We start from the raw sequence: 16,247 nt of genomic DNA, 5'->3' as shown, positions 1-16,247 counted from the left end.
GCTAAATTCGATAGTAGATACTCGGATTAGGGTCGTGTGGACGGAAATCGACGCTTATTGGCCTCCGGGCCGGTATCCCAGAGTGCAGCACTGACCGCCTGGACAGCAATCTGAACTCGGAGCAGCGGGCAGATAAACAAGAAAAGCCCCCGAACTTGAATTACATTTCCTGCTTGCCAGCGGGGAGCATCTGATCAGAACGGCTGGCGCTGCAGTCTCACAACAAGAGCTCCAGCATAGACCGACGGAGGAGATACTAGGGTCTGATCGCGTGTATGGGGAGACAAATCTGTTGTATCCAGCTCCGTTACAGAACACAATGCCCCAAACCGTTTTGAAAATAAACTGCAGAGATACACAGCGCTGCGTGATACAGCGTAACGGGAAGCGAAGACTCAAATGACGCTCAGGATGGAGGGGGTACTGAGAACGTCCAGCTATCCACAGTCCACTGCAGTCTCTTAAAAATTATTTGCATTCTGGCTGAGCTCCCAATGTCTGTAGGTTCAAAACAGTGTCGGCGTGGTTCAGGGAACAGCTCCTCAGTTTCTCTCCCCCCCCCACGTGAAAAAAAAAGGGAAGGAATACATTCTTGACACTTTCTATGTCACCCTATGTTGTACTGCAATGCTGCTGGTAGATGGGATGCTACAGCAGTGAAGCCAGTATCTGTCTCCTCTCCATCTCCCCTCCTGGGGTAGATGGTGGCAGCAGGACTGCCTACCATCTCTGAGACCCCATGGCTGATAATTGCTCAACATCAAAGAGGCAATATTCCTGGTTATCGCAGTAGATAGGACAGAATGGCTAAACCAGCTTCATCATTAAAACTGGGGGCTGAAAATTTTGAAAGCAAATTTGGGATTGACCACTTGGCAATGAGTCAATTCCTTCCTATGGTTCTAAAATAGAGTCCATCTCTACGGACTGTCATAGCCCGGAAGGCTGCCTCCAGTCGCTCCCCCGACCTCATTTATCTCACTAACAAAGTCCTGTTTCTTATTCTGTTTCCTACAACTTCATGACACAAATGGGGGAGGGGCACTGCCACGGTAGCCCAGGAAGGTTGAGGGAGAAGGGAAGCAACGGGTGCGTTCTTGCAGGGGCAACCCCTGTGAATACTGACACGGAGCAGCGTCGCCTCTGATACACTGGATCTCTATTGACACTTGCCTATTATTCTAGGCAGGACAGTGGCACCACTGACCGCTTGGTCCGCAATCCAAACTCGGATGCGAGTGCCGTAAACAGGAAAAGCCCGAGACCTTTACATGACATTTCCTAGCTTTCACGGGTCCACTCTGATCACGGGTGGCGATGCAGTTCAAATGCAAAAGTAGCTCCTGCATTGAACTTACAGAGAATACTAGATCGATCGCGATATTGGTGAGATCAAATACAGTTTTATCAGAGCTCCGTTAAAGAACAGGAAAAGCCAAAGCGTTGAAAAATAAACGCAGATACACAGCGTGCGTGACAACCGTAACGGGAGCCAGAGACTCAAACGGACGCTCATGGAGGAACGGAGGGGTAATGAGGACATACAGCTACCAGTCTCCACAGCAGTCCTCTGAAAACTATTTGCATTCTTGGCTGAGCGCCCAATGTCTGCAGCGTAATACACACGGTGTCTTGCGTGGTTCGAGGACAGCTCGCAGCTCTCCCCCCCCAGCACATGAAAGAAAAAGTAAATATAAATGTCTTGAGTACTGTAAATGTCACCCTCTGTGTACTGAATGCTGCTGGCAGACGCGATGCGCTGCGGTGAAGAGCAGTATCCGCTCCTCTGCCCTCCTCGAGTGGTAACGGTTGCCCAGTGAGTGCTCCTGCTCGAGTCTGGCGGGGGCTCCTGGTGAAAATGGAATGACTCCCTTTTCTGACAGTAGAGTGTACAGACGGCTGGTAATGTTCTCATGCTTATCAACGGGCTGAGCTTCATCAGACACCTTCCTCTCTTGCGTAAAAGAAAGATTCTGAACTGCATGGACTGTCAATAGCCCATGGGGCTGCCTCCCCTCATTTATCTCAACTAACTAGTCTGTGATTCTATTCATACGCATTCTTCATAACATCATGCCAACAAGGGGGGGGGGTCCCTTGCCGGGTAGCCCAGGTAGGTGGAAGCCAACAGTGCGTATCTTGCAGCGCTCCCTCTGTGAATACTGACACGGAGCAGCTGTGCTGTGATACATGGCTTTAAATACACTTATCCTATTCTTGTCCAGACGACTCTATTTTTATTAACCATAAAAGGGCAGGATTGACTCAGTCCCAAGCTGAGTCAATCCCCATTTGCTTTCAAAATTTTCACAGGTTATTATCCGTTCGGTCCCATTACTGATGAGTGTAAACAAAAAGAGAAGAAACGGTGACAGTTCTGTGTCTACAAAGTATGTAACCTGTCTTACCACCAGGAAGGGAGGAGAGAGCGGATAAGTGCTCTTCAGTGCTGCAGCATCGCCTCTCCGCAGCTTACAGTACAAAGAGGGTGACCTTGTAAGTACCCAAGGATTGGTTTATTTAATTCATTCTCGTGCGCTGGGGTGGGGAAGAGACTGATGAGCTTCTCCCGTGAACCATGCGAGACACCGTGTTGTAAGCTACAGACATTGGGCACTCAGCCAAGAATGCAAATAGTTTTAAGAGACGCTGAGGACTGTGGATAGCTGGAGTTCTCAACACCCTTCCCTTCCTACATGATCCGCCCACCTGAGCATAGTAATGTCGCACGAGGGGTTCTGGTAAATGTCGTCAGTCGTCCATTGAGCTCTGGGAACATCAGCAGACAGTCCTTTCGCACCTTTTTCTCCTGAGATTGCACTTGCAGAAACAATAGCACAGGCAGCGCCTAGAGACCGTCCGCTTTTTGTTTTGTCCCGCACCATATGACTAGATGCCGTGGAGACAGAGGCGACACTCGAAGCGCTAACACAGCAGCATATCCATGCTTTTGCAAATGATAGCAGAGACGGTTACAGTCATCGTACCGTCTACTGCCGGAAAAAACTGGCAATGACGACAGTTATCTCTCCTTCTCTGAATTGCTGTCCACTGCTATCCATGAGGCACTGGGCTAAATCAGCTAGGGGCGCACGCAAAGCAAACTTGGGATGAACTCACTGGCCACTGATCAATTCCTCCCTTATGGTTACTAAAAAAGAGTCTGCCTGCCCAACAAAGAAGAGTGCAAAATGTATTAGAAGAGCGGCAGCTAATCCGTGCTGTATTAACAGGGGTTCTCCCAAAGAACCGCACCCATGAGCTTCACTTCTCTCCCAACCCTCCGCAGCTAGACTGTGGCAGGGCCCCCCCCCATTATGTCATACAGTCGTGAGGAAGACATAAGAAAACATAGACTTATTGTGCATATAACCAGGGGGGGGGCACTTGGAGGCAGGCACGCTGAGGGACTATGACAGTCCAAGGCAGACGTCCATCAATTTTAGAAAAAAAAGGGAGCGATTCACTCTGTCCCAAGTGAGCCACTCCCAATTTTGGTTCAGAACCATTTGTGACAGGGGCACTCATGATAGCATCGGACACACACTGTGATGCACTGGCCAGTAAAACAGGAAACCAAGCCTGAATCCCCGCGAACTTTTGAAATTCCACAATTTCCTGATTGTACCACCATGAGGGTCAGCACACCACAGGTGAGCACACAGAGCTCATATGCACTGGTAACAATGCAGTCTCCGGATAATCGAAGAAGAGCGCCAGCTTGGGACACACACAGAGGTTCTGGATCTGATCGCGGCATACTGGGGTGAGGACTCAGTGCTCACACACTGGTTCCAGTGAAAGATGAAATGAAAAGTTTGGAAAAGAATTCAGAAATCATGGATGAAAAAGGCACAGCAGGGAACCTGCAGTGGCAGAATGAATAGAGAGGAGCTTAAGACAGGGCTACCAGAAAGCCAGGGAAGCAAACGGAAGGTCAGGCTCTGAGCCACGAAAACATTGCTGCTCTATGCCTGAACTACATGAACAATTTTGGGGGTTCAGCGCTACCTATGCCCACCACCTGTCCTGGATTAGCACACTTTGGGATTGAAATATCAACTGTTTCTTATGATGTAGCCGAGGGGAAGAGTGGAGAGGATAATGAGGATGAAGATGACCGTGGAGAGAGCACACAGCAGTCCGTAAACCCCAACAGCCAGTCTTTGAAATCCAAGAATTATAGTCCCGGCACTCCCAACGAGAAGCCCAGACAGTGAAGCCATGAAGTGACCTCAGCGTAAGTGTCCTTCATTCTGTATCAAACAGGATTAAAACAAGATGGTTTTTTAGAATCGGCATTGACACACGGGCTTTTGCTGCAGTGCACGTTCCTGAAATCGATGGTAGCTTTGGACCATGGACGCAAACAATCGATTTCGTGATCCCACTGTGGACGCGCTAAACCGATTTTATTAGATCTGTTTTGTAATATCGGTTTAAGCTAATTCGAAATAATCGTGCAGTGTAGACGTACCCTAAAAGTAGAAGGCAAAGAAGACACCCCCTTATTCTGCACCCAGGAACTAAATGGGCAGTGCATTTATGTTCATGAAAACAGGATCTCAGCCAACTTTGGTTGAAAGACTGCATAACACATTCAGTGGTGGATTAGCCACTGCGCCAACGGGGCCTGTGCCCAGGATCCTGGCCAATTGATGCCCTGGAAAAATAGGCACCCAACCATCCTCCCGGTGCTCCTGCTGGGGAATGGGGTCAGGGCTTGGGGGCTTGCCCTGCTCCCCCTGCCTGGTGCTTCTTCCAGGGAAGAGGGGGGACTGCAGGTGCAAGAGGCAGGGAGGGGCCCTCACTTGCTATGGCCAAGGCCCCCCCACACCCCTAATCTGCCTCTGAAGACACTAGTTAAGATAAAACTTTAGATAAGAGGTTAACCTGTTAAGTCAAGTTTAGTCTCCAGAAAGCATGTAATAATTTTGTTGTATATGTAACCTTTTGTTTCCAATATCATTACTCACTATTACTTGAATATGTGATAATAAACTTATCCTTGTTTTCACTATGTTTATATCTAAGTGCTGTGATATTAAGCTAGGTGCTGATCCTGAGCTGAATCATCCAAGCTGATGTGCACACCGTTCCCTTGAGGACAGCTGACCTGGTATTTCTATGGGTGTTCAGTTGAGAAGGGGCTGGATACTACAGCAAAACACTTCGAAGGGGCTTAGGGACTCGGGTGCATCTACTGTTAATTTGCAAGGCAAAGTCAGTCCTGGCACAGCTGCTCACACACATTTCTCTGGGCTAACAACCTGGCAGTGTCAGGGAGCTGACACTCAGTTGAGCACAGGCAAGACACTCCCAGTTGCCAGTGTGAGCATAACAAGGTGACTTACAATCCTGGGTACCCAAAGAACTGTCACAAAAACTCTTATGCTTGTGTGGAGTTGTATTGACCACGTGACTTTACACAGGTGTTGAGATCACGTTAGGAGATCCTAATGCAGGTTGAGACATAAGAATGCACAGAAAGTATGGGATCCTATTAATTCCTCTAATACATACACACCTCTTTCATTGAAATCAATAGGATCTATCTGCACATATCTGAGGTCAAAATGTAGTCCATACATACTACGGATGTGTTGAGTTATATTACTTGAAACAGATGACCACAGCAGTTTAGACACAGACAATATATTTAATACCAGAGCAGACTGTTGGGGTGGGGTGGGGGTGGGTGGGATTGAATGTTCTACTACAAGTATCACATGTAGGAACAGAGAGGTTATAATTTGTTTTATGAAGCTGTGGTTAGACCCAGGAGCAGCGCCAGAATTTGTGGCGCCCTAGGCAGAATTTGGGAGGCGGCATTTTGTGCTCTCCCCACGGGGCACGTGAGAGCTTCCGGTTCCACTCCCGTCGCGCCGCCAAAGAAGGACCCTCCGCCGAAATGCCGCAAATGACAGCTGCAGTCATTGAGCTGCTCAATTGCCTGCCGCTGTTTTCTGTGGCACGTTGGCAGAAGGTCCTTCTTCAGCAGCACAACGGCAGCGGAAGTGGAAGCTCCCATGCGGCCTATGGGGAGCGCACAAAATGCTGCCCCCCGAATCCTGGCGCCCTAGGCGACCACCTACGGTCGCCTAATGGAAGCGCCGGCCCTGGTTAAACCTCACATACAGTGCTGTGTGTAGGCAGGTTCCTTATTACGGAGAGGTGATGTTCTCACCACAGTTAAAGTTGCAATCATAAGCAGCCTTATTTTTATCTCCCATATACTTCTGGGTAACAAAGTTGGTATAACCTGTAAATAGCCAGGTTTACACTGGAGGTGGAGATATTTTCAGATACAGTTTTAAGAGACTCAGTTAAACTGCCTTTTAGTTATAGGTCATTACATTTTTTTGGATTTGCATTTAAGATTTCCTTGTGAACCTCTGGATCAAAAATGTCTTGGTACTAACTGTTCAAACTTCCCTTATGTTTAAAAAGCCATGTAAATTCATTGTGTAGGGCCTATGTTGTAGGCTGTATTTGAAGAAAACGGATTGTAATTAAACAAAGTAATTAGCAATTGCATCTAATTGTAATGATTATAGTGTATGAGCAGCTTGACTTTTTTATAGTTGGTTGCAGCTGAAAGAGAACATCTGAGTCTTTTACCACTTTCGCAGAGCTTTTTGCCTTAGTTCAAATGGCAGAGAATTGTGTTTGGGAACTATCAACTAGGGCAAGGATTTTCAAGTTTCCATGTCTAAAGTTAGGCACTGAAATGAATGATTCAATTTTTATTCAGCACCTGTGAAAAGTGGAGTAGTCAGTGCCGGTGCAACCATTTAGGCAACCTAGGTGGTCGCCTATGGCACTAGGATTTGGGGGCGGCATTTTCTTTGACAGCAACTGCAGTGGCCGGATCTTCGGCTGCCCTGGTTGCCACCGACATTTAGGTGGAGGGAGCTGGGGCAGGGGAGCACGGGGATGGCCACCTGCAGCAAGTAAGGGGGGAAGGCGGCACGCAGGGGAACTCCCTGCCCCAGCTCACCCCTGCCCGAGCACGTTGTGGCTGCTTCACTTCTCCAGCCTCCCAGGCTTGCAGTGCCTAAGCTGATTGGCGCCGCAAGCCTGGGAGGCAGGAGAAGTGAAGCGGTGACGGTGTGCTCGGGGAGGAGGCGGGGCAGGGGTGAGCTGCTTCACTTCTCCTGCCTCCCAGGCTTGTGGTGCCAATCAGCTTAGGTGCCGCAAGTCTGGGAAGCAGGAGAAGTGAAGCAGCAATGGCGTGCTTGGGATGGCGATGGAGCAGGGGTGAGCTGGGGCACAGGGGGGTGCCTCAGGGTGAAGAGTGGGGAGCTGGTGCAAGGGGGGTGACTCAGGGCGGAGTGGGGGAGCACCTCAAGGTGGGAGGGGGCGGGGGAGAGGAGGGCACAAGGTGGAAGTTTTGCCTAGGGAGCGAAACATCCTTGCACCGGCCCTGGGAGTAGTTATATAACTATTCCTTTTAGGCACCTAAGAATAAATATTTGTCTTAGGATCTTAGTCTCAGCTCTGCAAGTCTGCCTGGCTTATCTGGTAAATGTGGTGTTTGGCTGCAGCAATGTTTTCACTAAAGAATAGGACCCAGGTAGTTTCCCTCTTCCTTGTAAAGTAAGAATACAACTGGTCAAGCTGGTTTTGTGTAACAACCATTAAAAAACATCCTGAGCATGGAACTAGAGGAAACATGTGGATCACTCCTAAGCTTGTACAAATGAAGGATGGAAGAGAGGTGGGCAGCCATGGCAAGGAAAGGAAAATGTCAATTAAGGAAAGAGCCTAGGACAAAAATAGTTAAATTTTAGGAGTTATTTCACAGAAAATTAAGTGCCAATTTTTAAAGCAAAATTTTAAAATCTCAGGAGACCTCAGGGGATTTGGCAGCTGGTATCAAGAGGAGTGCCCCAAGGGTCAGTCCTGGGGCTGGTTTTGTTCAATATCTTCATTAATGATCTGGAGGATGGCGTGGATTGTACCCTCAGGAAGTTTGCCAATGACACTAAACTGGGAGAAGTGGTAGATATGCTGGAGGGTAGGGATAGGATACATAAGGACCTAGACAAATTAGAGGATTGGGCCAAAAGAAATCTGATGAGGTTCAACAAGGACAAGTGCAGAGTCCTGCACTTAGAATGGAAGAATCCCATTTACTTCTACAGACTAGGGACTGAGCAGCTAGGCAGCAGTTCTGCAGAAAAGGACCTGGGGTTACAGTGGATGAGAAGCTGGATATGAGTCAACAGTGTGCCCGTGTTGCCAAGAAGGCAAATGGAATTTTGGACTGTATAAGTAGGAGCACTGTCAGCAGATTGAGGGATGTGATCATTCCCCTCTATCTGCATTGGTGCAGGCTCATCTGGAGTACTGAGTCCATTTTTGTGCTCCACCATACAAGAAGGATGTGAAAAATTGGAAAGGAGTCCAGCGGACGGCAACAAAAATGATTAGGAGCTGGAGCACATGATTTATGAGGAGAGGCTGAAGGAACTGGAATTATGTACCTGCAGAAGAGAAGAATGAGGGGATTTGACAGCTGCTTTCAACTATCCGAAATGGGTTCTAAAGAGGAATGGATCTTGTCATAAATAGATAGCTAAGGTTAATGTTTCTTTTACCTGTAAAGGGTTAACAAAGGGAAATCAAACACCTGACCAGAGGACATCAAGGAAACCGGATTTAAAAAGTCAGGGAGGGAATTTTTTGGGTCTGAGTCTTTTTGTTCTGTCTCTCAGTCTATGAGAAGGTTCTTTCTATCTTCTAATCTTCTGTTTCCAAATTGTAAGTACAGTAGAAAGACAATATAGGCTTTTATGTTGTTTGGTTGTATTTACATTGTTGGAGAACTTGCTGGAGACGTTTCAATTGGATATCTTTTTGAATCAGACTGTTTATTCATATTTCTTATAGCATAGCCCTGTATGTCACTTGATGCAGAAATTACATCTTATGTCTTTTTTCTTTCTTTTTAATATAAAGTTTTCTTTTAAGACTTGTTTGAGTTTTTCTCTCTGGTAGGCTTTAAGGAACGAAAGGAGGGGAAATTCTCTTTGTGTTAGATCTACGGAGAGTGAAACTCTGCAGCACCAGGAGATTTGTGGGAGAGATAGCATTTTTCTGTTTCCTTGTATTGGGGTTTGTCTCTTGTGAATAAAGGAGACATGCTTCTTGTATGTAATGTAAAGAGATTGTATCAGTACTCCCAGTTAGCCCAGAGAGAAAGTCTGGGTGGGAAAGAAGATTGCATCAATACTATCAGGTTAGCCAGAGAGGAAAGTCTGGGTGGAGAGAGAGGGGAAGGGAAGTGGGTTATTTCCCTGCCGTAAGATCAGAAGCTTCTGGTCTTGGGTTCCTCCATGGGAAAAGTTTGGGGGACCGGAGCGAGGCAGGCGCTGTAACTCCTGTCTGGTGGCAGCGAGATAAGATCCAAGCTGGTAATTAAGTTTGGAGGTTCATGCTAGGCACCCACATTTTGGACGCTAAGGTCCAGATTTGAGAAAGATACTTATGATAGATCTAGACTGTTCTCAGCGGTACCAGATGACAGAACAAGGAGCAATGGTCTCGAGTTGCAGTGGGGGAGGTTAGGTTGGATATTAGGAAAAACTTTTTCACTTGGCGGGTGGTGAAGCACTGGAATGGATTACCTATGGAGGTGGTGGAATCTCCTTCCTTAGAGGTTTTTAAGGTCAGGCTTGACAAAGCCTTGTCTGGGATGATTTAGTTGGGGATTGGTCCTGCTTTGAGCAAGGGGTTGGACTAGATGAGCTCCTGAGGTCCCTTCCAATCCTGATATTCTATGATTTGGTTCTGTAGAATGAAGGGGAACAGCTGAGCTTATTGTGAATACCTGGAGGACAAGGGAGCCCAGCATGCCTTCTTCAGTTAGATTATGCGCATTTGAATGTTTGTAGACATTGTGGCCATAATTTTCCAACTTGGATGCCTAAAATTGGGCATCCAAATCCATAGTTAAGCATCCAAGTTTGAAAACACAGACTTGTATGTTTCTGTATCTGCCTGATGGAAACATGTGAGGGTTTTTGTTGTATTTAATGCACATTTATTATAAACCATACATGTATGTGAGCAAGCTATCTTTCTTAGGCATGACACGACAGCTGACACGACAGCTGAAGAGTACTTCATCATACAGGAGCTCTAGGAAGTGCACTGTTGCTTCTTTGCTAAGCAGCAGCAGATTTTTGGATTTTTAAACTCAGTTTTCCACTGGAGCAGAAATCAGCAAGGGACATTCTAGTGTCATTTATTTATTTACCAAATGTACACAAGTCCCGTTCACCTGCAACAGAGATGGTGAAAACTGCACACAGGAAATTCCTTCTTAGAAACTTCAACTAGGACACCACTGCCCCGTCACCAAGAAGCAACTCGCTCTTGTCTCTGTTTTTGGCTCTCCTGCCTAGCACACTATTTCCTTTCCCTGTCTCAGCCCTGGGGCTTTTTAGGCTGGGAAACCCCTAGTTCAAACTGCTCACTTGAGACCATCTGGTCTCAAAAGGTGAGCTTGAATGTCAACTCTCCTTTCTTGTAGCTGTTCTGTCCTTCCAAGGAACCTCAGAAAAGTTGGTTTGACAGCCCATCCAGTCAAAGGAGAGTGCTTTGCCATACACAATCCCACTGACGTCTCAGTGTCGAGTTTACTGCATGGGGTAACTAAGTCTTCCTGACGAGAGGAGAGTTTCATCCTGAACGCTTATACATTGATGCCTCATAACATGCATGAAACTAGAACATTCTGCCATAACAGTCTTTTTCCAGGCATTGATGAAGCCTAAAACCAAGATAAATTCCTATCCTGTGTACTATCACTCTGATTGTCAGTAATTTTGATAACGTACACAGTTATCAAAGCCACTACTGTTGGTTCCTGTAAAAAGAAAGCAAAATATGCACAGGTATTCTGCTCTCTCTTTTCATTAATGGCACAGATACTATGTGAAAGTCTTTTTAAAGATGCCTCTTACCTTCAGGTTACAGTTGATTTTGTGTGAAAAATGCAGATTCTAACACAGAACTTATATATCAGCAAATGCACATATAGACTATACATTGAAAACTACATTCCAGACTCTGTTATAGTAATCAAACCTAGAACACATGTTGACCAGCGTGTTAGATTTACTCTCAAACCTGCATAAACTAGAGATGAGTAAGAAATGGTGAAAAAAAAATACAGCTGTCTTGCATACAGAACACTTCTCTCAGTCCTCTCCAATTCAGAATTTTAAGACATGTTTCTTATTAACATTTAGCTATTCTGAATGTCAAAAACACAGAAGAGTACAGACTGTTCTTTTCTGTGATTTTGTCACTTTACTTAACCATCTTGTTTTGTATACACTTCCTTGTTCCAGTTTCCAGAAATAATTCTGGTACAAAGGGCTTACTCAAACAAATTGTCATTAAAGTCAGTGGGAGTTTTGCTTGAGTTAGGACTGCAAGATTGGGCCCAAGATTAATCTTACAATTATAACCATCAATACTCTCAAATAATGTCCCTGTGCACTATGATTTTTCTGTATCAGCTAATGTTTCTGTGCTTATATGTTATTGCATTCTCTCATGCCTAGCTGCTCCATAACAATATCAGAAAATGAGGAGACAGATCTCTGGTCCGTAGCCTGGCCCTTTTATGGTAGAAGATGACATAAGTGGACAGCTAGGCATTCCCTTTCCATGGGGGAATCTCTGGCTGATGTAGAGCCAGCACAGCCGGCTATATGCCATGCTATCTGGCCTCCCTGGTGTACAAGCACGCTAAGAGTGGCCAGGATGCCTTCCACTCCAGTAATTTTTGAAGTGCTCTTAAGGGCCCATTGCAGCTGGCATTGGTTAGAGCAGACCCCAGTCTTTCGTAATGTACGCTCCCAGGATCAGTTGGTTTAAAAGTTGTATAGTTATATAATTCTATTAGAACAAAGGCAACTTTTGGGAAACAAATTAAGATACACACAAACATTTACAAATTTAAGGGGGAAACTGTTTTATCATCTAGCTGTATATCTTGAATTAATATGTTCATTAAAGACATAGTTCAATATATTAAAAAAAAGTATATCTGAAATTCTGGTAGGTGGAATTCAGATAAACAAGCCAAAATTCTGACCCTGTGCACTTCTAGTTGCAATTGTATACTGAGAAAAATGCTAAATGTGTTTTTGCCATACTTAGAAGACACAGAGATGAATTTTCCTACCATAATTTTCTTTTAAAACGGTAAGTGAATGTCATTCTTGTGGAAAGATGCCACACTGACAGACCTGGAAAGTGAAGCCCTCAGTTTATCCACAGAACATGCAGATTAATGGCAATGGCAACACAAGCCTTCCTAGGCACCTTAACATTAATAGGGCAGTAGCAGGTCCTAGAGTTGTGTGAGTAGTTCAGTCTTCTAGTCAAATCAGTCTTTGGCCTCCGTGTGCTGCCTGATGACAATTGGTGCTAACTGGCACAGTTGTGTAGGTGCTTTCAGAGATGTGGACAGCTGTGCATTAGGAACAGGACTAAAATGAACTGCTATACACAATGTAGGCTGCCAAACAAACAGCTTTTAGCTTCAACTAGCTTTTGAGGGGTGGAGAATGCCACATTCCTAAATCACTGTATAAACATTCAATTATTAACCTATCCCACATCCATGGCAACACAGTGCGTTAAATCAGAACAGGGGTTAGAACTTTTGTGTTGTGGCTTGGAGCTCTGTTGTCAATCACTAGACCATGGCACCTCTTTACATAGATTATCTCTGGGGTAGTCAATTATTTTTTACCAAGGTCCAAATTTCTTGGTCTATGTATATATAGTCAAGGTCCAGACTCCAGAGAAAAACAACAATAATGATAAGTAAATAAAAAGATTTCAAAGTCCATTCAAAAGCATCTGGTGGTCTGGATTTGGCCCACGGTCTGCCTATTGACTACCCCGGGCTATCCCATTACATGGGTCATTACCAGTCTCCCAAGCCATCCATTCCCTTTGTTACTTTCTATTGCACAGTAACATACTGTGCATTAGTATACTGCAGGTATTTATATTACAATGCAAAATCCTAAAGGAACCAAAATAAGAACAAATGTAGAGAGGTGTATGGACAAGGATGAAGATGGTAAAGTTCCAATGCTAATAAAATACAAAACAATATGAAAAAAAATATTTTATCTACTCCGTCCAGAATGTTAAGTAGAAATCAGCACGTTCTTTAACAGAGCAGAAATTATTGTAACTTAAGCAGGTCTTTGATTTGGGAACTAAAAAATTATTCAAATCATCCAGCAAATTACAACATAAGAAAGTGTGCTATATTCTGCTAAAAAGAGAGATAATTGGTTTTTTTTTTAAGTATTTGCCCTGGAGGCAGCACAGAGTAGTATCGTTCCCATAGGCAATCCTACCTTTGTTTTCCAACTTGAGTTCCTCTGCTAGCAAGCTGTCTTGTCTGTTGCCAAGCACAAATGCCAGAAACGAGAGGATGAGGGCATCCAAGATTCCAATAATAGCCAGGATATATGCCCAGCGGACTGAACAAGCCCCAAGTGTGTACTTGTCTGTCTTTTCACCACACATCCGTTTTACCTCATCTGAATCCCAGCCATCAGGAAAAATCATACAGCCCAGGACAAGACAGGCAGCTTGGAAAAAACAAAAACAAAGGGAGAATAATGGGATGATGTGACCAAACTTTCATTTTTTGCATAGCTACATACTTTATTATTAAAACACAACCTTTTTATCCAGAACTTCAAAAATAGGTTCCTTCAAAAAACAAATATGTCACACAATTATGAAATCTAGTTAAATATTAAATGTAAAAAAGTTAGACATACCACCAACTTGAAACCTACTAAACTGAAAAAAACAATTAGAGTCCTGTCCCTGAAACCCCCAGCCAATTTTTGTGGTTTTAAAATCTCATTTTCCTATTGCTCAGAACGTTTCTCTCGTCTTTGTTGTTGCATGAAAAACTCTCACACGCAAAAAAGGACAAAACTGATTAACTAGCTGATATACAGCGAAAAAAGTGACACTGAATATGCATAAAGTGCTGTCAAATGCCCAAAAGTAAACAAATGGAAAAAACAGAGAAATACTCCATAAATTATAGGAATCTCAACTATATGCAGTGTAGTTGTAGCCCTGTTGGTCCCAGGATATTAGAGAGACAAGGTGAGTGAGGTGATATATTTTATTGGATCAGCTTCTGTTGATTAGACAGACAAGCTTTCAAACCACACAGATCTCTTCTTCAGGTCTGGGAAAAGTGCTCTCAGCATCACAGCCAAATGCAAGGTGGAACAGATTGTTCAGTGTAGCACATATCCTGAGGGACCATTCAAGATAGAGTGGCCCATTATGACAAAAAGAGAGGGTTAGGGAGGTACAGATTGTTGTAATAAGCCATAAATCCAGTGTCTCTGGTACAGTCCATGATTTTTTGTGTGGAGCAAAGTTATAAATTTAAGCTCCCAAGCTTGTCTTTTGAAAGTGCTGTGCGGGTTTCCTTTGAGGATGTGGATTGATTGATCACGCTATATCTGATCTCTTTGTGAACAGTGTCCACCCATAGGTGAGGTGGTGTTTTTGTCTTTTATCCTGTTCCTGTGTGAGTACATTCGCAATTGTGGTGGTGATCTGGCTTCCCTCAATTCCTAGGATGAGAAAACAGCATAAAGACAAATTCCCAAACCTTACTAATATGAGCAGATGTGGAGTCCCTCCACCGAGTTATTACTTGACTAAATCTGCATTATTGATTGGGAAAATATGTACTTGACATCTCATGGGAAATTAAAAGATAAACTATTTGACTGGAGTGCTAAACAGAAATAACTGCACCAAGCCAGTTGTTTCAAAGGCATTACACTGATGTGTGACTGGTGTAATGCAGTGAAAAATCAGGCCCACCATCTCTGCAGTAAGGACAGGCAATTTTTAATCATTCTGCATTGACATTCACCTTAGAGGAGAGAGGAGATGTTTGGATTAGCGAACTGCACAATTAGGTATTGAAGACACATTTCATATCAAGGCAGGCATACAATTCAATCATGTTATGGGGTCCAATGGTAGAACTCTTGCTCACACAGATAACTTCACTGCAGCTAACAGGTCTATCTGTGTTCGTAGTACTTAGTGTAAAGGTTGTGGAGTCAGGCCTATCATGACTAAGGGTATATCTATACAACCCGCCAGATTGGGGGGTAGTGTTCGATGTATCGAGGATTGATTTATCGTGTCTTCTCTGGACACAATAAATCGATCTGCTAATCGATGCCCATATGCCATCTCGGCAGGAGGAGTAAGCGGAATCGACGGCGGAGCTGCGGCAGTCGACTTGTTGCCGTGAGGATGGCCAGGTAAGTCAAACTAAGATACTTCGACTTCAGCTACACGAATAGCATTGCTGAAGTTGGGTATCTTAGTTCGAACCTCCCCCCCGCTAGTGTAGCTAGGCCTTAGTGAATGTAATTAGTATCACTGAAATTTTTTTAAAAAAAACAATACAAAAGGAAGAAGAATCTAAAGATAAAAATTGTGTTAAATTAGTTAATTTATTAGTATGTACTGTCTAAATGAAAATCAGCAAATCCACGTGCTTTAAATTATCCATTTTAGTGTCTCTGTTCTGGCTTTTCTAGCTTGGAGGTATGTCTTATCTCTAGTGCAAACCTCTGCCTCTTCAATCTGGCTGTTTGGTATACTGGGGCACACTATTCTTCTAAAAGTATATCCAAACGTTCAATGGCCTAAAATGTCACTGAAGTTGAATGCATTTCAAATACAGGCACTGAATTTTTTTGAGAGTCTTAATGCACAGTATATAATAATCTGCCATAAGCTGCCTGCATCAATGGATAATTCAAAGGAACTAGCTGGATTCATGAAAAGTGTACATACAAGTAACTTCAGGCCCTCTATCAGGTTGTTGGACAAATTCTGATCTAATTACAGTGACGTACATACGTTATAACTTGTGCAATTAGGAGCAGAATGTTAACCTGTATCTACTCTACAGCTGCTGGCGCTACAGTGAACTTTTAGGAGGTGGAACAAGTTCCTTCCATTTCAAGACAAAATTAAGCCTACCAGTTCATACACCTCCCATTTCCCCACACCCAAACAAAAACAACTTCTTTTGCAAGAAACAAAAATTACCCCACCCCAAAACCCAAAATACTTGTTACTCAGTGACACTCATGTCTTGGAATATAAATAGAAATGGGTATTAAGATTCCCTCAGT

General features: G+C 44.3%; 1 protein-coding gene across 2 annotated transcripts in view; it reads right to left on the bottom strand.

The window, feature by feature from the left end:
* Nucleotides 1–16,247, bottom strand: part of LHFPL3 (LHFPL tetraspan subfamily member 3) — a 459,544-nt gene that overhangs the window by 138,354 nt on the left and 304,943 nt on the right. For both annotated transcript variants that reach the window (XM_075064706.1, XM_075064699.1), the window contains exon 2: nucleotides 13,401–13,637. In XM_075064706.1, the coding sequence (XP_074920807.1) occupies nucleotides 13,401–13,637 (237 nt within the window). The remainder of the gene's footprint in view (nucleotides 1–13,400; nucleotides 13,638–16,247) is intronic.

This window comes from Chelonoidis abingdonii, chromosome 1, assembly GCF_003597395.2.
Source record: "Chelonoidis abingdonii isolate Lonesome George chromosome 1, CheloAbing_2.0, whole genome shotgun sequence".
Classification (NCBI taxonomy): Eukaryota; Metazoa; Chordata; order Testudines; family Testudinidae; genus Chelonoidis; species Chelonoidis abingdonii.
Note: the sequence above shows the minus strand (reverse complement) of the source record. Positions and strands in the feature narration are given on the sequence as shown.